Genomic DNA, 27,067 nt, shown 5'->3' with positions numbered 1-27,067 from the left:
AGAACTGCTTTTGCTGCATTCCATAGATTTTTGGGTCGTCGTGTCTACATTGTCATTTGTTTCTAGGTATTTTTTGATTTCCTCTTTGATTTCTTCAGTGATCACTTCGTTATTAAGTAGTGTATTGTTTAGCCTCCATGTGTTTGTATTTTTTACAGATCTTCCTGTAACTGATATCTAGTCTCATAGCATTGTGATCGGAAAAGATACTTGATACAATTTCAATTTTCTTAAATTTACCAAGGCTTGATTTGTGACCCAAGATATGATCTATCCTGGAAAATGTTCCATGAGCACTAGAGAAAAATGTGTATTCTGTTGTTTTTGGATGGAATGTCCTATAAATATCAATTAAGTCCACCTTGTTTAATGTATCATTTACAGCTTGTGTTTCCTTATTTATTTTCATTTTGGATGATCTGTCCATGGGTGAAAGTGGGGTGTTAAAGTCCCCTACTATGATTGTGTTACTGTCGATTTCCCCTTTTATGGCTGTTAATATTTGCCTTATGTATTGAGGTGCTCCTATGTTGGGTGCATAAATATTTACAATTGTTATATCTTTTTATTGGATCAATCCCTTGATCATTATGTAGTGTCCTTCTTTGTCTCTTTTAATAGTCTTTATTTTAAAGTCTATTTTGTCTGATATGAGAATTGTTAATCCGGCTTTCTTTTGGTTTCCATTTTCATGAAATATCTTTTTCTATCCCCTTATTTTCAGTCTGTATGTGTCTCTAGGTCTGAAGTGGGTCTCTTGTAGACAGCAAATATATGGGTCTTGTCTTTGTATACATTCAGCCAATCTGTGTCTTTTGGTGGGAGCATTAAGTCCATTTACATGTAAGGTAGTTATCGATATGTATGTTCCTTTTACCATTTTCTTAATTGTTTTGGGTTCGTTATTGTAGGTCTTTTCCTTCTCTTGTGTTTCTTGCCTAGAGAAGTTCCTTTAGCAGTTGTTGTAGAGCTGGTTTGGTGGTGCTGAACTCTCTCAGCTTTTGCTTGTCTGTAAAAGTTTTAATTTCTCCATAAAATCTGAATGACATCCTTGCTGGGTAGAGTAATCTTGGTTGCAGGTTTTTCTTCTTCATCACTTTAAATATGTCCTGCCAGTCCCTTCTGGCTTGCAGAGTTTCTGCTGAAAGATCACCTGTTAACCTTATGGGGATTCCCTTGTGTGTTATTTGTTGTTTTTCCTTTGCTGTTTTTAATATGTTTTCTTTGTATTTAATTTTTGACAGTTTGATTAATATGTGTCTTGGCATATTTCTCCTTGGATTTATCCTGTATGGGACTCTCTGTGCTTCCTGGACTTGATTAACTATTTCCTTTCCCATATTAGGGAAGTTTTCAACTATAATCTCTTCAAATATTTTCTCAGTCCCTTTCTTTTTCTCTTCTTCTTCTGGAACCCCTATAATTCGAATGTTGGTGCATTTAATGTTGTCCCAGAGGTCTCTGAGACTGTCCTCAGTTCTTTTCATTCTTTCTTCTTCATTCTGCTCTGCAGTAGTTATTTCCACTATTTTATCTTCCAGGTCACGTATCCGTTCTTCTGCCTCAGTTATTCTGCTATTGATGCCATCTAGAGTACTTTTCATTTCATTTATTGTGTTGTTCATCACTGTTTGTTTCATCTTTAGTTCTTCTAGGTCCTTGTTAAATGTTTCTTGCATTTTGTCTATTCTATTTCCAAGATTTTGGATCATCTTTACTATCATTATTCTGAATTCTTTTTCAGGTAGACTGCCTGTTTCCTCTTCATTTGTTAGGTCTGGTGGGTTTTTATCTTGCTCTTTCAACTGCTGTGTGTTTTTCTGTCTTCTCATTTTGTTTATCTTACTGTGTTTGGTGTCTCCTTTTTGCAGGCTGCAGGTTCATAGTTCCCGTTGTTTTTGGTGTCTGTCCCCAGTGGCTAAGGTTGGTTCAGTGGCTTGTGTAGGCTTCCTGGTGGAGGGGACTAGTGCCTGTGTTCTGGTGGATGAGGCTGGATCTTGTCTTTCTGGTGGGCAGGTCCACGTCTGGTGGTGTGTTTTGGGGTGTCTGTGGACTTATTATGATTTGGGGCAGCCTCTCTGCTAATGGGTGGGGTTGTGTTCCTGTCTTGCTAGTTGTTTGGCATAGGTTGTCCAGCACTGTAGCTTGCTGGTCGTTGAGTGAAGCTGGGTGCTGGTGTTGAGATGGAGATCTCTGGGAGATTTTCGCCATTTGATATTATGTGGAGCTGGGAGGTCTCTTGTGGTCCAGTGTCCTGAAGTTGGCTCTCCCACCTCAGAGGCACAGCACTAACTCCTGGCTGCAGCACCAAGAGCCTTTCATCCACACAGCTCAGAGGAAAAGGGAGAAAAAGTAGAAAGAAAGAATTAGTAGAAGTAGAAAGAAAGAAAGAAAGAAGGAAAGAAAGAAAGAAGGAAAGAAACAAAGAAAAAGGAAGAAAGAAGGGAGGGAGGGAGGAAGGAAGAAAAAAAGAAAGAAGATAAAGTAAAATAAAATAAAGTAAGATAAAATATAATAAAGTTACTAAAATAAAAAAAATAATTATTAAGAGAAAAATACCCCAAAAAACAAAAAACAATAAAATGGACGGATAGAACCCTGGGACAAATGGTGGAAGCAAAGCTATACAGACAAAATCTCACACAGAAGCATACACATACACACTCACAAAAAGAGGAAAAGGAAAAAAGCATAACTCTTGCTGTCAAAGTCCACCTCCTTAATTTGGGATGATTCGTTGTTTATTCAGGTATTCCACAGAGGCAGGGTACATCAAGTTGATTGTGGAGCTTTAATCCGCTGCTTCTGAGGCTGCTGGGAGAGATTTCCCTTTCTCTTCTTTGTTCTCACAGCTCCCAGGGGCTCAGCTTTGGATTTGGCCCCGCCTCTGCATATAGGTCGCTGGAGGGCGTCTGTTCTTCTCTCAGACAGGATGGGGTTAAAGGAGCCGCTGATTCGGGGGCTCTGGCTCACTCAGGCCGGGGGGTAGGGAGGGGCACGGAGTGCGCGGCGGGCCTGCGGCGGCAGAGGCCGGCGTGACGTTGCACCAGACTGAGGCGCGCCGTGCGTTCTCCCGCAGAAGTTGTCCCTGGATCCCGGGACCCTGGCAGTGGCAGGCTGCACAGGCTCCCCGGAAGTGGGGTGTGGATAGTGACCTGTGCTCGCACACAGGCTTCTTGGTGGCGGCAGCAGCAGCCTTAGCGTCTCATGCCTGTCTCTGGCATCCACGCTTTTAGCCGCGGCTCGCGCCCGTCTCTGGAGCTCCTTTAAGCAGCGCTCTTAATCCCCTGTCCTCGCGCACCAGGAAACAAAGAGGGAAGAAAAAGTCTCTTGCCTCTTCGGCAGGTCCAGACTTTTCCCTGACTCCCTTCCGGCTAGGCGTGGCGCACTAACCCCTTCAGGCTGTGTTCACGCCGCCAACCCCAGACCTCCCTGCGCTCCGACCGAAGCCCGAGCTTCAACTCCCAGCCCCGCCCGCCCCGGCGGGTACGCCGACGAGCCGCTCGGGCTGGTGAGTGCTGGTCAGCCCTGACCCTCTGTGGGGGAATCTCTCCGCTTTGCCGGCCGCACCCCTGTGGCTGCGCTCTCCCCCTCCGCCACCCGCAGTCTCCGCCCGCGAAGGGGCTTCCTAGTGTGTGGAAACATTTCCTCCTTCACAGCTCCCTCCCACTGGTGCAGGTCCCGTCCCTATCCTTTTGTCTCTGTTTATTCTTTTTTCTTTTGCCCTACCTAGGTGCGTGGGGGGTTTCTTACCTTTTGGGAGGTCTGAGGTCTTCTGTCAGCGTTCAGTAGGTGTTCTGTACAAGTTGTTCCACGTGTAGATATATTTCTGGTGTATCTGTGGGGAGGAAGGTGATTTCCGCGTTTTACTCTTCCGCCATCTTCCCGGAAGTCCTCTAAGATCAATTTTCAGTTTTAAGGTATATAATACTGTATTGTTAACTATAGTCACCATGCTGTACATTAGATTCTCAGAACTTATTCATCTTGACAATTGAGAAATTTGAGTAATGGGCCTATACAGGTTTTAGTTTTGGAGAAACTTGTAAATTTTCAAAATTAAAAAAAATTGGATTTCTACCAATGGCAATGATGGAGTAACAGACCGGATTATGAAACAACTGTTTCCAAACACTGGACAAAAAACAATGCAAAACTGTGATCCCTGACAAGAGGAAAACAAATGAGATGAGCCCTACAGTCACCCTAGATTTCTGCACTGAGGTAATTTCTAGTTCACTGCATAGGGAGGGAAAACTCAGATAGGGTACAGTAGTGTCACTGAATTGAGAAGACTGAGGTGGGAGTTCGGGAAAGCCGAGGAGGTTGGAATTTACAGGGCAGAGTGCTGCAGAGGAAGGAGCTGAATGGAGACATAGCTCCAGAAAATTGCATAGAGTTCCCAGTGAGTATATTGCTCAATACCCGATTGTACATGTATGTGTAGGGCAAAATTATATGGGACTAGGCAAAGAACCACCAGAGGGTTGAAAGATGGACATCTCAGAGCTTATTTGAATTCCAATCAGCCAGAGTGTGAAATCCTCAGTGAACACCCAGGCCTTCTGTAGAGTCCACACAGGAGTCACACCTTAAAAGCAGGGGCTAAACTAGCTCGAGAGGAACAGCTACTCTTGGGCTGCCCTTTCAAAAGGTTAAAAATCAGCCTCAGAAAGATTAAGCTTATCCTCAGCTTGCTTAACTAACTGTCAGAACAAAGTCTGACACTCTTTTAAGGAAGACAGCAAAATTCAGTAATCAAGAATGTAAAATTTACAATGTCTAGCACCTAGTCAAATATTACTAGATGTGAAAAAGAGGGAAAATGTGACCCTTAATTAGGAGAAAAATAAGTAAATAGAAACAAACCCAGGGCTTCCCTGGTGGCACAGTGGTTAAGAATCCGCCTGCCAATGCAGGGGACATGAGTTCGAGCCCTGGTCCGGGAAGATCCCACATGCCGAGGAGCAACTAAGCCTGAGCGCCACAACTACTGAGCCTGCGCTCTAGAGCCCATGAGCCACAACTACTGAGCCCGTGTGCCACAACTACTGAAGCCTGTGCACCTAGAGCCCATGCTCCACAACAAGAGAAGCCACTGAAATGAGAAGCCCGCACGCCGCAACGAAGAGTAGCCCCGCTTGCACAACTAGAGAAAGCCCGCGGGCAGCAACGAAGACCCAACACAGCCAAAGCTAAATAAATTAATTAATTAAAAAAAAAACGTGAATTAAAAAAAAAAAGAATCAAACCCAGAAAGGATGAACAATGGAAATAGCAGGCAAGCACTTTAGCTATTACAAATATGCACAAGGATCGCCGAGAATGTTAATATAATGAAGAGGGAAATAGAAAATATAAAGGGCTTTTTTTTTTTTTTAAAAAAAAGGACGTCTACAAAAAAAGTCACAGCTAACAATATACTCAATCATGAAAGACTGAAAGTTTCTCCCCTATGATCAGAAATAAGACAAAGATATCCTCTTCTCTTCAACATTTTACTAGATGTTCTGGTAAGTGCAATAAATGAAATAATTAATTAATGGCATTCAGACTGTAAAAGAAGAAGTAAAACTGTCTGTATTTGCAGATGACATAGGCCTGTACGTAGAAAATCCTAAGAAACCCACCCACCTCCCAAACACATACACACACACTGCTAAAACTAATAAATGAGTTCAACAAGGTTACAAGGTATAAGATCAATAAAGAAAAATTAATTATATTTCTATATAGTAGAGAGCAATCTGAAATTGATCTTGAAAAAAATTCCATTCACAAAAGCCTCAGAAAGAATAATCAGGAATGAATTTTTCAAGAGAAGCATAAGAATTGTACACTGAGAAGTACAAAATATTGGTAAGATGAAGATTTAAATAAATGGAGAGGAATTCCATGTTCATAGATGGTATTTCTCCCTAACTTGATCTACATGTTTAATAAAGCCCATCAAAATCTCATCAGACTTGTTTTTTGGGTAGAAATTGACAAACTGATTCTGAATTTTAAATGGAAATGTAAAGAACTCAGAATAGCCAAAATGATTTCTTTTAAAAAAAGAAGAAATTTGAGAACTTAAATTATCCTATTTTAAAACTTGCAAACAACAAGGTCCTATTGTATAGCACAGAGAACTATATTTAATATCCTATGATAAACCATAATGGAAAAGAATATATATGTAAAAAGAATGTATACATATGCATAATTGAATCATTTTGCTATACAGAGCAATTAACACATTATAAATCAACAATACAAGGATGGCCTTTGGAAAAAAACAGCTTGCTATAAAGCTACAGAAATCGAGAGTACAGTACTTGCAAAAAGATAGACACATAGGTCGATGGAACAGATTTAAGGGTTATATTTACATTGTAAGGGTTTTACATCTATAGTCAACCAATTTTTGACTAAGATGCTTAGATTCTACAGGGAAAGGATAATGTTTTCAATTGGAATCCATATGCAAAAGGGTAAATTCAAGCTCTTACCTCTTACTATATACAAAAATGGATCACTGACCTAAATATAAAAGCTAAATATATAAAAATTCTAGAAGAGAACAAAGGAGAAAATCTTCATGACTATGGGGTAGGCAAAGATTTCTTAGCTTAGACTGAAAGAACATGAACCATAAAAGAAAATTTTGATAAACTGTATTTCATCAAATTAAAATATTCTGCTCAAAATGAAAAGACAAGTCACAGGCTGGGAGAAAATATTTGCAATACCTATATCTAACAAAAGATTGTATACAGAATATACAAAGAAATCTTACAACTTAAATGATAAGAAATCAAACAAGCTAGTAAAAATGGGCAAAAGACTTGCAGAGATACTTCACAAAAGATATATTCATGGCCAATAAACACATGAAAAGATGCTCAGCATCATTAGTTATAAGGGAAATGCAAATTAAAATCACAATGAAATACCACTACATACTTCTTTGAAGTCTAAATTAAAGAGTGACAGTACTAAGTCCTCTCAAGGATGTGGAGAACTGGAACGCTCAGTGAGAAAGTAAAACATGTAAACACTTTGGAAAACATTTTGCCGTTTTAAAAATCAAGAGAACTATGTATTCACCATATGAAACATTCCTGGGTATTTATCCAAGAGAAATGGAAACAATATATCCATATGAAGACTTGGACACAAATGTTCATGCAGCTTTATTCATAACAGCTTCAAATAGGAAGTAGCCCAATTACTCATTATCACTGAGTGGATGCACTGTGTTGTATGCACTCAGTGATGCAAAAGAATGAATTACTGATAGAGCAACACATATGAATTTCCAAAAATATTGCAATGAGCAAAAGAAACCAGGTTCAAAAGATTAATTCTGCATAACTCCATTTATTTGAAGTTTAACATAAGGGAAATCTAAAATTTCAAAAAACCAAAACAACAACAAAAACAACCTTCCTAAAACCCAAACAACAAGAAACAGCTCAGGGGCAGGGGATGGGTAGGACTCAACTGCAAAGGGACAGGAATAAATTTTTATGGTGAGAGAACCACTCTTCATCTTGACTGTGGTTGTGGTTACATGACGATGTATACTTGTCAAAACTCATCAAACTCTTTATTTAAAAGGGTGTATTTTATTGTACAGGTTACACTTCAGTATAGTTGGTTAAAAGGTGTTAAGGTTAGAACTATTTTAAATGCTTTGAGTAGTCTCCCGGGAGCACCGAGATTCTCGCTATTTTTGCTTTTTTATCCACTCAGTTTTTCACCTGGAGGCAGGTGGTTGTGTAGCTAAGTGGAATAGAGGGGAAGGGGTTCAAATAAAAGAAATATAGCCTTTTGATATCTTATCATTAGAATATCAATATATTTGGAGCCTAAAGGAAATCTGGGCTTTGGTGTTAAGGAACTGAGTTTCTGTTCTAATAACACATCAAATAGCTATAGTTAATAATACTGTAATGCATATTTGTAAGTTACTAAGAGAGTAGTAGATCTTAAAAGTCATCATCACAAGAATAAAAATTTTGTAACTGTATGGTGATGGGTGTTAACTAGACTTATTATGGTGGTAACTTTGCAATATATACAAATACTGAATCAGTGAAATATAATGTTATGTATCAATTACAGCTCAATTAAAAATAAATAAATAAAAAGAATCACATAAAAAGGTATTTTATGATGTTTGACTCCCACCGTAAATAAATGAAGGTGATTATTTACCATATCTGTGCTAGGTTTGATAGTTACTACTTATAAAATGCTTCTTTGTTGAAGAAGAGTATATTTAGTATGATCCCATTTATGTTTAAAAAATCCCACACAAAAAAAAAAAACCCCACAAAATGTGTGTACGCATATGTATCTTAATTATATGCAGAGAAAACTGTTAGCAAAGATTAACTCTGCAGAGTGGGGTTGAGGATGAGTAGGGAGAAGGTATTTTGGCCTTTTTTTTTTTAAAGGTAAGCTTCTTCATTGGAATTTTTTTTAATGAGTATGTGCTACTTAAGAAAATTCACACTTCAAACAAATAAACAATAGTCAGCACGCCTCTGCTGCACTGAGGTTGAACAAATCATCTATCAGTAAGCCGATTGCAGAGTGGTTGGTATTCTATGGATGGTGACTTACCTTTCTTCATCTAAGGAGGATATATCGTCATATATTGTTCATTTTACCCATCCCACGTGGCCATCTTTTGAATCACAGATGTTGTGATCACAGAGCTGCCTCAATGAAATCAAATAGATGAATCAATGAATAGGAATAATTTGGGTAAATCTTCAACATAATTCGTTCTAGAAAAGTTTTTTCTTCCTGTGACCTCTAACTCACTTGAGTACAATGGGGAGAAAAACATGGGACATGGTTTTGCTCCAGAGCCTGGAATCTAGTTCTACCGCCAACCACATCTGAGATCTTGGGCAGATTACAAGCTCTCTGGATTCTCTAAACCTGTTTCCCTAACTGTCAAATGAGAAAAATATTTGCTTTCCCCAAACTTACAAGGATAGTTGTGAGGATCTAATGAGATAAAGGGGGGAAAAGATTTTGGAGGAGGTGGTTTAACTTATCTAGGTGACCTCTATTATCATAGGTGCTATTCCCAGGTCCTAAAAATCACCCAATCTTTTCCTAGAACTGTTGGTCAAGAAGTGATGAGGAAAGACAGCATGGCCTAGAAAGAGGAAAAAACGAAAACGAGAGTAAGCATTTACTGCATGTTCACTATGGGCCAGGTCCCAGTTAAGCAATGTACATATTTCATCTTGTTTTATCCTCACAACACACCTATGACTTGGTATCTCAGGCTACATTTACAGATCAGAAAACTCAAGAAGAAAGAATGTGTAACCTAAGTGCGAACCCTCATTCATTCATCCATTTAGTAATAGTATTAGGTACCAGGAGTACAACTGTGAATAAAAAAGCAGAAGACCCTGCTCTCACAGATCTTACCTTTGAGGGCAACCGGGTTTGAAGGTCCCCAGCTATCAAAGGCAAAGGAGGGATTCCCATTCAGTTATATACCAGTCAGCTTCTGGCTCTAAGCAATGGCACCCTCCTGCCCCACGTCGTTTGGACTATTTACTTTATGTCCCATATGTTGGTCCCAGAACCCTGATGTCCTTTCTCCTCCTCCCCTGAGACTCCTCCCCCTGTGCCAACATTCTTGAATATCCAGCGGTAGAAGACTCTGTTAATCAGTTTTTTTCTCCCAAGGTGTGATTATCTGAGCAGACGAAACCTCCAGGAAAACTGCATTCCCAGATGGGTCAGCTGTCATCACAGCCGTTACCTAATGCTGAACTGGATGGATTCAGGAAGCTGCAGGCAGGGAAAAAGCCAAGACTCACAGGTTTGGAACTCAAGGCCGCTGGAAGCCAGGGGCTGGCCGTGTTTCTGCAGCTGCTGCTGTTTTCACTTGTTCATTCTCTCTGGAGAGCAGGACAGGGTAGACTTCAAGAGTCCAACTTTTAAAAAGGCTGATATTCCTGGGAAGAGGTTCCTTCTCAATCTTTCCCAATGAGTGTTTACCAAGTTCCTGGGAAGAGGTTCCTTCTCAATCTTTCCCAATGAGTGTTTACCAAGGACAGTCAACAGGAGCCAAGGTGGGGTGGGGAGAGGGGAGAGGAAGGTGGGCTGAAGAAAGGTAGATGGGAGGAGTGGTTACTAGGAGGTTCTTAAGCTCACGTCTCAACACTGAAGCCTTTTCTTGTGTCGGGGGCAAGACCATAAAAATGATAAAGAAGCTGATCTTCGAGAAGAGTCAAGACGCAATTAACAAAGGCGATAAATAGAACACTTGGGTACCAGTGTTGTGGATCTTCATTGCCTTGCTTAGAAGTAGTGCTGGTAAGTGTTACCCATCCCATGCTGTGTTTCTTAGGAAACTTCCTGGCTTGTTGTCAGCTTGTAAGAGGAGTATCTCCAGTCTCCATTTGGCAGAGACTAAGCACACAATAATCTATTGCTCATTTGTGTAACTCTTTACTCCCTGGATCCTCAGGGCACCCTGACCTGCTTTTTCTGGTCGCTGTTGCTGCTTCTGAACCAGCCCCGACTCTGCCCAGATATAGGCTTCCTTCCCGCATTCCCTCAAGGTACTCTTGACTCAGAAGTTACTTCCAGACTCAGCTGTAAACAGACAAGTCTTCAGGTTGCCATTTCCCATCCTCAACTTTTTGGGGTTATTATTTCCTGGTTTCTCCCTACCAACACCTGAAATATACCATCCCAAATCAACTCACTTTATTTTCCCTTCCTTCTCAGAATAAAATATCTGAGGAAGTCTTCCTCAATCACTCCTTATTTATTTTTATTCCTTTCTAGACACTCAGCTTATTATTTTGAAAACTGAGAAATAAAAGGAAAGAATTAAGTCCCTGTATTCCTTATACGAACTGTACCTCAGGGTCACTGAATAACTGAAAAGGGCAATTTTCTCTTTAGAGAAGTGTTTTGCTAATGAGTGAGAAGGAATGAGAGAATTAATAGGCTAATGGGTCTAGGTACTGCTTATCAAGGCCGCCAAAATCACAAAATAGAGACAGCCAGACATTATGTGATGGAAGTATACACCACCACTGATGAATTAATCTTGACAAAATATGAACCCAAATCTGATTAAGCTCCTAGATCTTACTAATTTACCGGAAATACAGGGGTAGATGTCTCAAGAATGCAATCAGGAAAACTTGGACTTGGGGAAAGCTACTGGACAAAAAACTCTGATTTTTAAAGAATTTCAAGAGAAAAAGAGGGGAGTGAGGAGTCTGTAGGTTAAAAGAGACTTAAAAGGCATACGAACCAATTGCAATGTATGGACATTATTTTGATTAGAATTCAAACAAATGCACTATGAAAAAATTTAAGACAAGTGGGGAAAACAGACATTAACTCTATTTTTAATGATATTAATGAATTATTGTTAATTTTGTAGTGGGATAATAGTATTATGGTTATTTCTTTTTAAAAAGAAACCTTATGTTTTAGAAATGTTATATTTTAGAAATATGTTAAGTGTTATGATATCTTGAATTTCTTTCAATATAATCCAGAGGATCATGGGGGAAATGGATGCAAGTGTAAATAATACAAGATTAGATAACTGTTTAAGCTGGGTGATAGGTATGTAGGAATTCATTATACTCTACTTTTGTACATAATTGAAAATTTCCACAAAACAATGATAAAAAAATGTAAGATAAACCACCGGAAGAATGGACATAGAATGTATAACTCCCAACCATTAGAGGAGATAAGAAATGAATAAGAAAACAATCAATTAAAAGACAGGAAAAGGGAAAAAAGGAGGGGGGGGGAATCTAAAAAGCATTTCAAGGAGAAAGCACAAAACAAGATGGCAGAAATATATCCAAATGTACCAGTAATGATAATAGATGGGATCAGATAATTAATCTATTAAAAGACGGATTGGGGACTTCCCTGATGGTCCAGTGGTTAGGACTCCACACTTCCACTGCAGGGGGCCCCGGTTTGATCCCTGGTCGGGGAACTAAGATCCTGCAAGCTGTGCAGAGCGGGCCCTGCCTCCCCCGCCAAAAAAAAACAAAAAACAAAAACAAAGACAGATTGGTTTAAAAAAAATTCAGCCATATATATATACAAGAGAAACCCCTACAAAAATGCAAAGGAGGAAAACGAAGAGGTAGAAAACTATCTACTAGACTAAACAAGTGATAAGAAACTGAAATTACGTCAAACAGTTCAATAAGATAAGAATGAAACGTATTGAATGGAATGACTGTAGTAGAAAAGTGACCATTGGTGACCATGACAGAATGGTTGGGGTCACAATGGGGACCCCAACCAGATTGCATGTGACATGTGGTGAGCAGAAGAGAAAGAAGTAGAAAGGCAGAAGGAACAGGAAAAGCAACTGGAGGGGGCACATTCCCAGCCTCTGTGTGTACTGATGTGATGAAGCCAGAAGAGAGAGCCAAGTAGAAGGAATGGGAGAGAGGGAGAAAAACAATCGTGGGGAGGAGAGAAGGCTGACGATGATAAGATCCAGAGTACCACGGGAGACTTTAGCAGCGACAAGAAGAGAACACCTTCTATTTGATTTTATTTCTAATTTATTAATTTGTCATTACACAAACAATACATGAATGCATACTCAAAAACATCAGACATTACAGGTAAAGCTAATGCACTCCACCAAACTACTGTGAACAGTTTGGTTAGTACCCTTCCAGAGCTTCTCTGTACATTTTTATAATACACAATTAGGTACTTAAGATGTACACTATACAGTATTTGTGTATGTGAATGGATGTGGTGTGTTTTTTAACATCAATGGTATCTTGTGGATTTCATGTATTGTCCTTCCATTTTCCCCTAAACTTTAAAAAAATTTAACATTTTATCTTAAAGATCATCTCATGTCAGTGCATGTAGGACTCTCCTTTTTCATTGATGCCTAGTATTTTATAACATGTACCATGCTCCGTCCCCTTGAGGCATATTTTGGTTTTTCCAATTTTATATCATTACAACCAAAGGTACAACGGTCATCATTATACAAGCCACCTTGTGGACAAAAATGTGTAAAGTGTGTTTCATTAAAAATTGGAATTATTGGGTCACAGGGCATGTGAATTTAAAATTGTAATGGATACCACTCAGCTGCCTTTAAAAGTGGCCATGCTAATTTATATGCTCACCAGCAATGTAGGATTCCTGTTTCCCCACACTCTTGATTCATATTTATTTTAAATACTTGCCAATTGGATCTGAGATAGTTTCTTGTGTTTTAATGTGCATTTCCCTTATTTTGCTAAAGTTGGGCATCTCTTCATAACCTATTTGTAAACCTTTTTGCTCACGTGCATTTTCACAAGGATATTTCTAAAAGGAGTATGTGACCAAAAAGCATAAGGCTCACTGCTAGTCTGGCTGGAATTTAATTTTTGTGAGTTAGAGATCTAAAATTGTTTTTCCCAAGTGGTTATGTGGTCTTAATACTAGTTGTTGAATAATCCATTCTTCCCTTTTTGATTTGAAATGTCACTTTCATCATTTACTCAATATATATTTGTGTTCATTTCTGGATTCTCAGCTTTATCAGATTTAATTTTGGCATCAGGTACCTGAGTTATTCTTAACTTGGTTCATTGAACGGTAGCTGATTTTATCAGCAAAGATAATGAATGTATTCCTCATGAGACAGTCGATGATGTAATTCATAACACACAAATTCTATTCAATTAAATCAGTTCTGTTATCTACAGAGTATTAAGAAATGTGTAAACTTCTCTTTAAGATTAGTTCTTTTTTTTTAGGGGACACCTCACAGGCTAAATATAGAGATGGAATCCTTTTTACCAGCTCCCCTCTTTCTAGAAGTATTTGATGTTAAAGCTTTTTGGTGATTTAAAGTTTTTTCCTGGCAATGTCAAATGGTATCACGTGGCACGGCAATATTACTGTTCATTTATAAGAACCTTTCATTCAACAAATGATCTGAGGTCCACAAACTGTGACATATACTTTGAAAAAACCAATGTGACACTCTAGCTTTTACTTTTACATTGGACCATGAGCTCCTGGAGTGCACAAATCATGTCTCATTCATCTTTCTATCCCCAAACATCCAGTACAGGGTGCAAACCCTGAACTGAAATAGAATTGAACTGCATTTCAACAATGTTTCTATAAAATAAAAAATAAAACTCAAGCTTCTCAAAAACAAAGCCTTTACTTCAGGGGCATCACGAAATTATACATATTTATTTTTTTCTGTCCATCTGATTAAATTATATATATATATTTTTTCTTTTTTAAAAGTAGGAACGCTAGATTTAGACACTGACCTGATAATCCATGCCCAAGTGTGAGAAAAATGTTCCCTTGCTGTTCGTGGAATTCCTCAGGTATGATCTATGTATAGGTATGTTGCTTGCCTGTTAAATGACAGTAAGAACTGTGATCTGGAAAACATTCTGGATTGCAGTGGGCAAGCATACTTTACAGTTGTTATACAGAAATATCTCAGGCATGCAAAAGAAGGAAATAAAGAAGGTAAACTTAACTTTTTTTATAGGAAAGTAGAAGTGTGACATTTGCCGCATTTTAAAATTCAGTTATTTTTATGATGTGAGTTAGCACACCTTTTCCTTCCTTCTTTCAAAGGGGTAGCTTTGGCTTTCATGGGTAATGCCTTAGCCCATAAACTTCTGCTCTGTTTTACAGCTCAACACAAGACATTAGACTATGGGAAAATTCCCCAAACTACTTAAACTCTCAGTTCCCCTGGTGAGGAGAAGGAAAATTAAAGCTAACTCACCACCCAAGTGTGGTGAACAAATTCTGTGACCAAGTAAATTGTGCCAGTGCAAAATACCAGCTCCTTACCTTACCATTATCAATCCTGAAAGACTGTCTTGCTTTTATTTTTGATGATTCTCTTAAAAAAAAAGGATGTCTCTGACCTTTAACTTACTTTGTATAGTGCCTTACTTAGCATTTTTATTTGTGAACACAGCACGTCAGCCTAGTTGTAGACCACTAAGGAAATCGTTAAACTACACTTTACAGTAATCTCTCTACTGACGAAAGGAATACTTGCATTTAAAGAACAGATTTTACCATTAAAAATTCCGTGAACTATATATGAAACAGGAATGCATACTGGAACTTCAAAAAGGGAAAAATAGGATGCAAATACACATCACTAAATAATACACTATTAGTATTGCTAGAAAATAAAAACATGGATTACCAGGCAGGAGGAGGTGGGAGAAAAGGTCCAGTTTTGCTTACGCAGGGGGCCTATAGGGCAGAAAGAAACCTGAATTGTGTCAAAGAATGAAAGGTTAAAGCCTAGCAAAACCTGTTCTGACGGGCTGTCAATATCTGCAGTGGGGCTAGAACCCGTATTATCCTTTCTTGGGAGGAAGGGCTAGCTCTGAGGGGCAGACTTTGAATTCATGCTTCTGGGCCATTCTAATCCTAATCCACTATAAAAGGACTAAATTTGGTTTACCTTTAGGGCTGGATTTACACAGAGGCTTAAAGCGACAGCTAAGCCTCCTCTAGTCCCCCCTACCCCTTTGCTAAATTCTTGAAATTCCTTTAACAGGAAACAAAGGCTTTCGTTTCATAGAGATATATGGCTGTTGGAAGGAAAAGTCTTAAACTTTCTAAGACTTGGAGTTCTCTGATCTTTCCTTGGAGCAAGAAATAACAGGTACCTGATGCTGGGAATGGAATGTTCACCGTGGAGAGAAAAATGGTACAGAAGAACTCAAGACAAACTTCCTTCATGAACCAAGATTGCCTATATAATTTTGCCTATCCATCATTTCTGTTCTGGATTGTCTCCCCTAAATTATTTCTCAGTTTCTAGTTTTAGCTCTCCAACTACCTCTCATGTGCCACTGGAATGATTAATTTTTCTGAAATGCAATTCTGATTACAATCCCATTCCTTAAAATCATTCAATAAATCATTCCTGTTTTCCGAATTGATGCCAAACTACTCAGGTGAGTGAGACAGTCATTGCCCGCGTGCCTCCTGTGGAACAGTTCTGTGGCTTCTCAAGGAGCTTTGCTTATGCTCTCCTTTAAGCCTCTGAGCACTGTTTTACTTTTGCGACCTTCAAGACTCACATGTCACCTCCTTGAAGAAACCTTCCCTAACAAAGCCATCCTTGACTGTGTATAACAAGCCTTTATTATTTCATATCTATTCGTTTGTCTATATCCCTAATTAAACTCTGAAACTTGAGGGCTGGGCTTTGTCCTTTTAAAGGATTATTGAAGAGAATTGAGTCATGTCACTAAATGCCTGCCACTGAGCTATAAAGCTTAAAATATGTGACTTCAGACCATCTTAAAAATTGGTTTCCAGAAAATTAGGTGATATTTTATTTCTGGCTCTACAAGGATGAATTCTCATGAACAGGTATTTTGGTTACTTTAATTGGAAGGATACTGCGCCCACCCTCCCCACTTCCCGTTTTTTTAAACGTCCAGAAGTGACTATGGTTTGGAACTTGGAGAAATACCCTGATCTCTGACCTGTGACAATTCTTTGTGAATAATGGAAGTTTTAGTTACCCATCGCTGAGGGCTTGATGGTAAAGCATTCCTGTTTTTATACGTATTTATGCTTAGCTCAGAACATTGGAAATATCCAGCTACTTTTGAACAAAAAATTATGAGAGTAACCGTATATTTAATATCTCACAATCGCTCTATTTCTTGGGGGGAGGGAGGTGTATATCAAGCTATAAAATCACATTGTAGCTACTTGAAATGATTTTTCTTTGGGGAAAATTAGGTTTGTACTGAAGACACATTGCCGTATCAGAAATATTTTCCACCTATGATCTTGTGGTTGGTTGAAGTAAACCAACAGAACACTTATGTGGCACCTTGGTCTATGAGCATTTCACCGAGAAGATTACAGATGGCATTCATACAAGACTGTGCTCCCAAATTGGCATCTCAATAAATTAATATTCCAGCTAACTAGAGACCCTAAATATCTGAGGAAAAACTGAAATTTACTTAATATCCTAAACTAATCATTTGGAGGAATGCTTGATGTTGTTTTCAAATATACAGTATATCTGATGCTGAAAAGCACATAACTTTCCCACCCTTAAGTTTGTCCCTGACTTTGGATTGGGGGCATGCCTCATGAGAGTAGGTTTGGATGTACAGGCTTCCTTTCACAGCTATTTTTGGGGTTGTATGGTGGGGGATGGGTCATACAAGAGAAGAGGGGCGGGGGGGGGGAGTTGGGAAAGCAGAGGACAGGCACTACTATAGTTTTGCATGTTTTGAACGTGGCACCAGTAGTTGAGTATCTTCTCATGTCATTAAGTTGGAAAGTTTTTTAAGGCTCGATACATTTTGCCATCTTACTTTCTAGAAGTTCACAGGAAAGCTTGCCTTTCTACATTAGGTCCTGCTATTTAAAGGACAAATAATTTGCTAAATGTTAACTTGTATTTCTTAGGTTACTAGAGGGTGAACCTTTAGAAACTGCCGTTTATTTCTTCTGTGAACTATTCATGTTCTCTCTTCTACTGTGATTTTTTTTAATGTAGAAGTAGTAATAATTGCTTTTAATTACCATTTAAAGCATATTAATCACTTCCTTTGTGACTATTACTTTAGCATTTATAATAATGTGTTTTTCTACCCCCAACACCAAAATTTATATTTTCACATAAACCCCAACCTTTTCTAATACGTTTTTTTCCACCTGTATTATATATCACACTTTCACACTTGAGCGGTGCACCCGGTGAGCCTTTTGGTTAACAGTCCAACGTGGAAGTTTCACTTTCTAGCTCACCTGGGATGGCTCTATTAAAAAATCTTACTTCATATCTTTAGGTTGCTTCTTCAAGCCTAAGTACTTAGTTCCTTTAGTTAGTTCTATTAACATTAAAATTGTGTTTTTAGTGAATATATCCTGCAGCCTAACTAGAATATAAAATAATTGGAAATCCCATGTACACTCTGATTTTATGCATTTAGTTTGTGACTTATTTAAGTTTTAATTTTAGATAGATAAAGAACACTTATTTATCTTCTTTTAATGCAAAGACCTAACTATTGATTCTTATTAACTCCTGATTAGCTAGTTGGCTATAGATACAGAGCATGTTAATTTCTACAGGCACCTTTCTGAATTCAAGTAAAAGTTCTGGTAGACAAGGATTTCCTACTTAAATGTCATTGACATAATATGAATATTGAGTACAAATATTGCTCACCATTCTTGCATTCTTTAAATTATTTTACTTGGAAAATTTAAGAACCATCATTAAGTCATTAATAACATAGGTTTTCATTGAAGGAATATTTGGAACTCTGAAAATACAAATCTAATCAAATTAAATTTTGAACACATATAGAGCCAAATATTTCAACAAAACTGCAGTTTAATTTCAGAAAATGTGTTAAAATATATATTTATACATCAATTTCTGACATATACTTAATGTGTTAGTATACACAAAATGATGTTTTCTCTTGAAACTGTATTTATGAAATGTACATTTTAATTTAAATACTCAGTATACACTGCACTTAATCTGCATGTTGCATTTATTAAATACATTAAAATCTGCAATGTAACAAAACGTTTTCTGCATACGAAATTCAAAACACCATTTTAAATGAACAAAAAGATGGCTCACTTCATTATTTTTTTTTTTTTTTTTTTTACAACTAGTGTATAGTACACTAGCTCAGCTCCACCATACTACCTGTTCGTTCTTTTTTATTTGACATTGTTCACAGACTAGTACATATTACAATAAGAGTGCTGGATAAAAACATGAGGTACGAAAGTGGTTCAAAGATTAGAGGTCATGCAGATCATGCTAGACAGCAAAGAAAATTGTGACCGAGAGAACACTAAATAAAAATACATAAAGAATGTGCATTATAAAAAAAAAAAACAAACAAAAAAAAAACAAAACTCCATTACACAGCTTTGCTTCTTTGGTTACAAAGTAGGTTGAACAATTTCACAGCTTTTTATTCCCACCCGAAAAAAAAGTCATACGAAATGTCAAAAAGCAGAGGAATCGTGGCAATTTCTCTATTAGAAAGTAGAAACAAATGAACAAAGTTTTCTTCATCAAAATAGCCCAATTATTTATTATATCACAATAACTGGTGACTACCTGTACAGTTGCACTATGTTCTTCATACTTACACTATACAAAATTTACATTCAAGCTGGGTCTTTACTACTGAAAATAAATACCGAAGGTAAATTGCCATTAGTGTTAGAAATATGCCAGGATTCTTTTGTTCAATTATTGCCTAAACGTTTCATCTATTAAATGCAATCCTGTCTTTCAATTCCTTTACTGATACTTATAATTATTCAAAAAAATTAAAAAAGTTCTGTGACATTGTTCATGTACATTATGAAAATAGCAGCCCTGTAATAAATAAAACACAAATAAATGAAAACTTATGTAGGCAAATGTTACTGATATTGAAAGAAAAGTGGCTCTTTAGATGAACTGTTATTTATAATGCGATAGGAAGGCTCAGGGTAAATCCATGGATAATAGGAAACATGGGAGAGCCACCAAAGCTCTTAAAAGACCCCACTCGTGCGCACCAGGTAAAATGCTAACTTTGCTCTCTTTAATACACCCCATCTATTATTCTCCTTGTGTACTGATGACATAAACTGGACATCAACAGCACTGCATGACATCTCAAAGAGAGGAAAAGCTCTTGTAGAATGATTGTCTAATACTGAAAAGGCCAAACACACAACTGAAGCATGGCTACTTGCTTTCGTATAAAGTGGAAAGAACACCAGTGGCACACAAGGATAGATTGCTTTCAGTTTTTTTCTTAATGAGGCAAGAAAGCTTTATGCTGAGGACACATTCGGCTGCTGCGGAGGCTGCGTTGGCTGCGGAGGCTGTGCTATCACTGCTTGCTGTTGAGAAGTGCTACCAGCATTGGCCTGTTGGGCTGGGAGTTGGGATAACTGATCATTGTTTGAAAGAGATTTTAACAGTGCATTTTCTCGTTCAAGTAAAGAGTTTCTTTCAACTAATTCTTTTATTTGTTCCTTTAGAACTTCCACTTCTTCTCTTACTGCATACATCAAATGGCTTTTCACCAGATCCTGTGAAGAACAAAATTAGGAATGTCAAAAAGAGTGAAAGGGAAAGGAGTTGCTATTTGGTTCTAGCCTACCTGGTGCCTTATAAACATCAGGCAGTTTTATATTTATATAGTTTTATATATTTATATTTATACTATAAATATAGTTTATTTAAACTACATTTATATAGTTTTCCTGCTCTTGCTTTTAATGTTTCTACTGTTTCTTGATTGACACTAAGGAAGATGGGGTGGAAAAAATCTAGCTCCCAACTAGGGCAGCAAGCCCAGGATTTTATTTTCAAAGTTTGGAGTGATTTCAAAAAATACCAGCTCCTTAAATTGTCAATTAAGATAAGATTAGAATTTAAAAAAAGGTTTAAAATCATATATTTAGACGTCAGACGAAGAGAACAAAGGATATTAAACTGATAATAAACTAGTTATAGTACTGCTTTAAGAGATGAAGTGACCTGCAATTTCCAACTTTAAAACCTCAGGATTAAAAAACAAAATAGTTTGAGACCAGTGGCCTTTATTTATAATCGATCTATGGTTTTAATAACTTGAATCAAAATATTTTAAATAATATGAGTAGAATATCTTTTGAGAAAACCAAAAAATTGATAGTAATAGCAGAAATCAGAATCAACAGAAACAAGTCTATTTATTAAAGCTGAGTAAAAGAGTCACTGTAAATAACCAAAGGATGGAAAAGATTTCCAGCTGAAGTTTTCATTTTATTAGTCTTTTGTTTCTAAATTATTTTTGATGCTGAGATATTTAGGGGATCAAATGCATGTTGATTATGTATATTCCCCAAAATGGCATGAAATGTAACATGTTCAAGTAGGGGAAATATCTATTCCACTGGTATTTATAGACTAAAAATTCTCAACATTCTAGCATTTTCAACCAAATCTCACTATCAAAAAATACACTTTGGTCATCTTGGTTTAAAGAAATTAGGTATTTGTTTTTTAGAATTGATGAAACCCAACAATCTCTGAAATGAGAGGACTATAAATTTATACTTACCATTGCTTGTTCTATTTTGTTGTCAATGGCTACACCACCTCCCCCAGATGCACTGGAAAAAATTAGAATATTTCATTAAATTATTCTAAAAAATGTAAGCTCCCTTCCAACTTTTAAAATAATTGTGTTTTACTTAAAACCAAAAATAGTACTTTAAAATAGATTATTAGTCTATTCTCACAATTTCATACTCAGAGCTCTCATTTTGAAAATGATCTCAATAAACAGATGGCTTGTAAAAATCTTTGTAGTTTCAATACTTCTAATTTGCCAATGACATATATATGCTACTTTAAAAAGTAACTCCCAATTCTATCCAGGAGTTCTCAATTCAGTGAACTTAAGATACATTTTGAACGAACAGTACCCCCTCCACATCTCTTCATTTACCAACTATATATTCTAATTGCCTTTCATGTAGAAATTCCAGTGGTTATTTATTGCATTAAATTCAGATGATGATTTTTCTACTATAGATTTTATATTTTAATGTCTGGTTTTTAAATTTTAAAAACTGGCTTGTAAAAATGATTCAGAGGGCTTCTGGGCAAGCAGTACTTGCAGGGTTGGTTAACAAGGAACTCAACATTCTGGCAGACCTGTATGCTTTGACTGTAGTTTACTAGCTGGCAAAAATCACCTACTAAGGTATGTGGTTTAGACCAATTTTTCCTAGAGATAATTGGAAATAGTCTAGCTGGTAAGTACATCCCAAGTTTAAATATCACCTTATCATTTCTGTGATAATGACACAGGAGGCTGAATAATTGTTCTCTTTGGAAGTTTATATTTTCCCATGTGTGTAGCGAGGATCTATATCCTTTTCTTGGTGTTTTTGTAAACTTTAAAGAACAGTTATTAGATTTTCTTGTAAATATAAATAGGATATGTTAATCTACTGTATCAATACAAAAAGAGGTCTTTAAACCACTTTTATACAAAACTTCTACTACATACTCTTCATTTAGTGTGTAGTGCTAAATTTAGGTGCTAATTTATCTGAAGACTATTTTGCTTTAGATGATGTGGACCCTCAATGTTCTATCAGACCGAGCCTCAGAAATATCCTGTCTGATGTAGTGGTGCCTTTTTTTATTATAATCTAAGTAGATCTGGTTATAATCTTGGTTCTGCTACTCACTACCTATATGACCATCAGTAATCAACTATTTAACTTCCCTGGACCTCAGTTTCCTCATCTGTAAAATGAAGGGGCTGGTGTCAATGCCTCAGTGGACTTTGAACTTTTAAATCCTGAGTCAATGCGTGGAAAACACTAAGCTTGTTTATCTGTGCATTAAGCACATTAATTACAGCATACTACTTCACTTCTTGCTGCTGTTGCTAAGATGAAAAGGGGCTTATGTATACCTAATAACTGGAAAGGATATATAGATCATTAATAAATACTTATATATGTTAGGCTTTAAATGCTTGTAGACAGCAAAGTATGGCTTCATGTAACTAAAAACTACAGAACTATATAAACTTTAATGTAAAGTTCAATTCAGACACCACATAGATAAATTCACCAAACACTGGTCATGATTTGGCAAAAAAGATAGTGATAGGCATTTAGATTAGAATTTGCCTGAGAATCCTAGATTATACTTTATTTTTTACTTCTATGTCAAGGAAAAAATGAAATAGTTTTAGTCATTTCATGACTTAAATACATTCAATTCTTTTAACACATCAGTTTTAAATAGGATATCTTAAATGCTAACTTTAACACCAGTTTTACATATTAATGAGCAAACAAAACAAAAAACCCAAATAAACCTCAAAAACCTTTAAAAAAGGTTTATTTCTTCTTCTTCTTTTTTGATAATTAAAACAAAACCTAGTCAGTTTCCAAACCATTCCCTCAGCTAAGGAACAATAATTAGCATCCTATTCTTTGCTGATATAATAACCTCTAGTCCTGACTCAGATCTCTTTTACTGCTACGGAGGAACAGGTTTGCAAAGTATAAATGGATCATGTTGAAGATATGTTTCCCTTAAAAGGTATTACTATTCCAATTTTGTTAAACACTGTACTTTAACAGAATCAAATCAGTCACAGATACAATTACTATCTCTATAGTCACCTTTGGCCACTCTGAAGGCTGTTATCAAGAATCCTACAACCTACTGCAGAGGTTCTCAAACTTTAGCATGTACCAGAGTCATCTAGATGTTTTATTAAAACACAGATTGCTGGGCTCCACCTTTCAGATTCAGTAGGTCTGGGGTCAGGCCCAGGAACTTGCATTTCTAACAAGTTTCCAGGTGATGCCAATTCTGCTGCCAGACAAATCATACTTTGAGAACCACTGGCTTAGAGATGAAAATTAGAAGAGTAATAATAAAAAAAAACCTAACTCTACTTAAAAAAAATTTCTTAGCCTTGTATACAAAACCCTTTACGACCTTGACCTCAGCTTTCTATGGTCTCCTTTCCTCTCATACCCCATGTGGTATATTGTGTTATGGTCTTACATAGCTATTTGCAGTCTGTGGAACATACGTTCTCTCAGGTTTCCATGGCTTTGCAGAAACTGCTCCCTCAGCTGGAAATGCTCACAGTTCCAATTCATCTGGCTATCTTTAACTTGTTCCTTAAGATGCTCAGTGCCGCCTCTTCTGCAACACCTTCTGATTTCCTAAGGTAGAACCAAATATTCCATCCCTTTTGTGGCCCACTAAAATCATCACAAACTTTTTATAGTGCATAACCAGGAAATTCTGGCTCCTCCATGTAATCACTGTGAATTCTAGGAAATTATTTTACCTTTCTAGACCTCATTTTTTTTTTTTTTTTTTACCTAAAATAAGGATTATATACCCCAATCCACAAAACTCCTGTGAGGATTAAGTGAGTTTAAATAATACTACCACTGTTAACTCTATTAGACTGAGCTCCTTGAGGGAGGTGGCTTATCTTCTTCACCTCTGTGAAGAAGTGAACAGTGCTTGGCACATAGGAGCTCAAATGCATACTGAAAGAGTCAATATGATAGTAATTGGATTAGAAACGATTACTGGTTCATGTTAGGAAGCCATTACATTTTTCTGAGTTTGAATAAATCAGTAGCTCTCCATGTGTGGTCCCTGGACCAGGAGCCATCAGCATCATCTGGGTACCTGTTAGAAATGTAAATATTCGGGTCCACTCAGACCTACTGAATTAGATACTTTTGAGGTGGGACCCAAGAAATCTATTTTAATAACTCCTCCAGGTGATTTGAAAGAAACTAAAGTTTGAGAACCACTGCCTTAAATAGCCTGGTTTTTAATAAAGATACCAATATGGTAGTTTTAAATATAAACAAATAAGAGTGTATTCTATTTCAAGATCCCAGAACATGGTTTAAGAATATTGTTTCAATGAGGGAAACAAATTTTCCATTGTGTTCAAAGTCAACATAGTGGTTTGGGCTTTATGCTCTTTTAAAATGAGAATGATCAGCTGAAGCAGAATGAATAATTTCCTTTCATTTGTTTCCCTGACCTAATGTTATAGTATTAGGCCTTGTTTTCTTTCTTATTATTGTATTCACCACGCTATAACTAGATGATTAACCAGTTTCTGAACTTAAGTTCCTTAAGGGAAGGCTTCCTAAGACTTTGTAACTATTCTGTTAAACTACAGAGTGCTATATAAAAAGGGATAATTCTGTTACTATGGGTCTCTCTTTTAGAATAAAATCATAACTGGATTAGCATTTACTAGATGAATAAAAAACTGTGGGTATGGAGGGAACGGACAGAAATACAGAACTATGGGGAAAAAAGAATGACTAAATCACTTTTTATATAATGAATTTTCATTTACCGGAACTGCGGCTCCCAAAAGAACCAAATGAGCTTGAATTTAGTGTTTAAATAAAGTAAATTACAATCACATTCATAAGAAAAGTAAAACTTAAAAGTATCAATGGCACACCAAGCTAGATTGGATTTCCATGCTGTTCATCTTTTAGTTCATCCCAACTGGCTCCCCACCACAGCTTTTCTTCCCAGGCCTGCTTACTCTTATCACAATAGATTACTTGCAACCTCACTGAGAAGACAAGAGGCCAGATAGGAACCTCTGCTGCGGCATCACAAGTTTCTTACATTTGCAGCCTTCTTTTTTTTTTTTTTTTTTTTTGTGGTATGCGGGCCTCTCACGTTGCGGAGCACAGGCTTCGGATGAGCAGGCTCAGCGGCCATGGCTCACGGGCCCAGCCGCTCCGCGGCATGTGGGATCTTCCCGGACCGGGGCACGAACCCGTGTCCCCTGCATCGGCAGGCGGACTCTCAACCACTGCGCCACCAGGGAAGCCCGCATCCTTCTTAATAGGCTAACTGTTTCATCCATGCTCTCAGCTCAGTGACTCTGCAAATCATCCCGTCTTGCCTCTCTAAAAATTAAAACCAGTGACACAGTTAGGCTAACTTGATCTCACATTTAAGAAAATTTTTTTATGAGAAATCAACTTTTTTCTTTATTAATGTGTACAGAGACATCATGGCTACTGTTTAAGATAAAAATAGTGCGAATTTCTTCCCTATTACATTTTGGCTATGTTGTCTTCCTTCTCCTTTCTCAATACAAATGCTTATTTAAAAAATTTTTTTTTAATTTATTGGCCACAACCACACAGCATGTGGGATCTTAGTTCCCTGACCAGGGATCCAACCTGTGCCCCCTGCAGTGGAAGCACTGAGTCTTAACCACTGGACCGCCAGGGAAATCCCACAAATGCTTATTAACAAAGCAACAGGGTAGAGGAAAAGAACACAAATGACTGCCCACTTCATGGCAGCACACGCTGTTTAAGTGAGTCCTTACTACAAGCCTGAGCAACACTCTCACTTTACAGCTGAGGAAACTGAAGCCAAGTAACTTATTCAGACACAACCCTAGGGAGAGGATTAAAACCTAACCTAATTAATGTCAAAACATATGCTTTTCCTATCATAACAGTCAGATTGTGAAAGGAAGAAAGCAACTATCTATAATGACCTAAAAGAAATCCAGCGTTGTGTACATTGTGAAAAGTGCTTTAACCAAGTACCAAATGTTAGTTGTCAAACCATAACTGTGGATCCAAAGATTAAACTATGTTCATAATATGCCATTTATCTTATCTAGCACATTCCTAGAAGAGGTTCAGCTCTGAAAACAAGGGAGGTCACTTCTTAGAAAAGGGACTTGCTCAGTGATCTTTAGACAGCCAGTATAGTTCACCTATTTGCTAAGGACTGAAAGGTTCTTTTGGTTTGTTAGAAAGATGAAGATATCTTAAGATTATACGGATCTATATGCAGAATATTATTAAAAAAATTTACCTTGCTTTACTCTAAGACCCTCCTAACTTTCCCTGTTGAATCACAACACAATTAAAAATCCACTACAGGAATTCCCCAAATCACAAAATAAAATGTTTTGTGATGAGAACTTATTTGAGTTGGCAAATCTCGTATATCAATATTTATGTTAAAGCCCCCTTACCCAAACCAGGTAAAATCAATTCTTCTTAAACTTACAAGTTGAAGCTACAATCTTTCTTGGAGGCCAGTCCTCAGGAATCAGGTACTGTTTCCAGTAAATCACCTACAACCTTAATCCCCTTGCCCCACTGCAATAAGCTCTATAACATCATTAGTGTTAAAAATGCTTTAATTCTAATCTGGGCAACATTTTGCCTCTTCTCTAAGAAATGTATGTTTTGCTTTTTAGAAAGAAACTGTTAAGTCACTGATTGCAAAAAAATAAATCTAATGAATCTACAGCTCAGCAAGCCTATCAAGGTTAAAAAGAAAAAAAAACCCATCACCCTTCTGTAAGACGAATTTAAAGAACATTTACACTTTAACACAATTTAAGGGCAAATAACAATCCTACTTCCAAAAAAGAGCCTAAATAGATAAAATTCATGTAGACAA

At 37.2% G+C, this 27,067-nt stretch overlaps 1 protein-coding gene across 3 annotated transcripts in view; it reads right to left on the bottom strand.

Moving 5' to 3' along the window:
- Positions 1-12,569: 12,569 nt before the first annotated feature.
- TSC22D2 (TSC22 domain family member 2) overlaps positions 12,570-27,067 on the bottom strand; it is a 56,339-nt gene continuing 41,841 nt past the window's right edge. For 2 of the 3 annotated variants that reach the window (XM_032630134.1, XM_032630135.1), the window contains 2 exons: positions 21,150-21,201; positions 12,570-20,133 (listed from right to left, as the gene is read on the bottom strand). In XM_032630134.1, the coding sequence (XP_032486025.1) occupies positions 19,873-20,133; positions 21,150-21,201 (313 nt within the window). In that variant the 3' untranslated portion in view covers positions 12,570-19,872. Of the gene's footprint in view, positions 20,134-21,149; positions 21,202-27,067 lie in introns of those variants that run through there. The other variant, XR_004349648.1, reaches the window with a different exon arrangement.

The sequence above is a fragment of the Phocoena sinus genome, chromosome 4 (assembly GCF_008692025.1).
Source record: "Phocoena sinus isolate mPhoSin1 chromosome 4, mPhoSin1.pri, whole genome shotgun sequence".
Taxonomy (NCBI): domain Eukaryota; kingdom Metazoa; phylum Chordata; class Mammalia; order Artiodactyla; family Phocoenidae; genus Phocoena; species Phocoena sinus.
The sequence above is the reverse complement of the archived record's forward strand: the minus strand, read 5'-3'. Positions and strand labels throughout refer to the sequence as shown.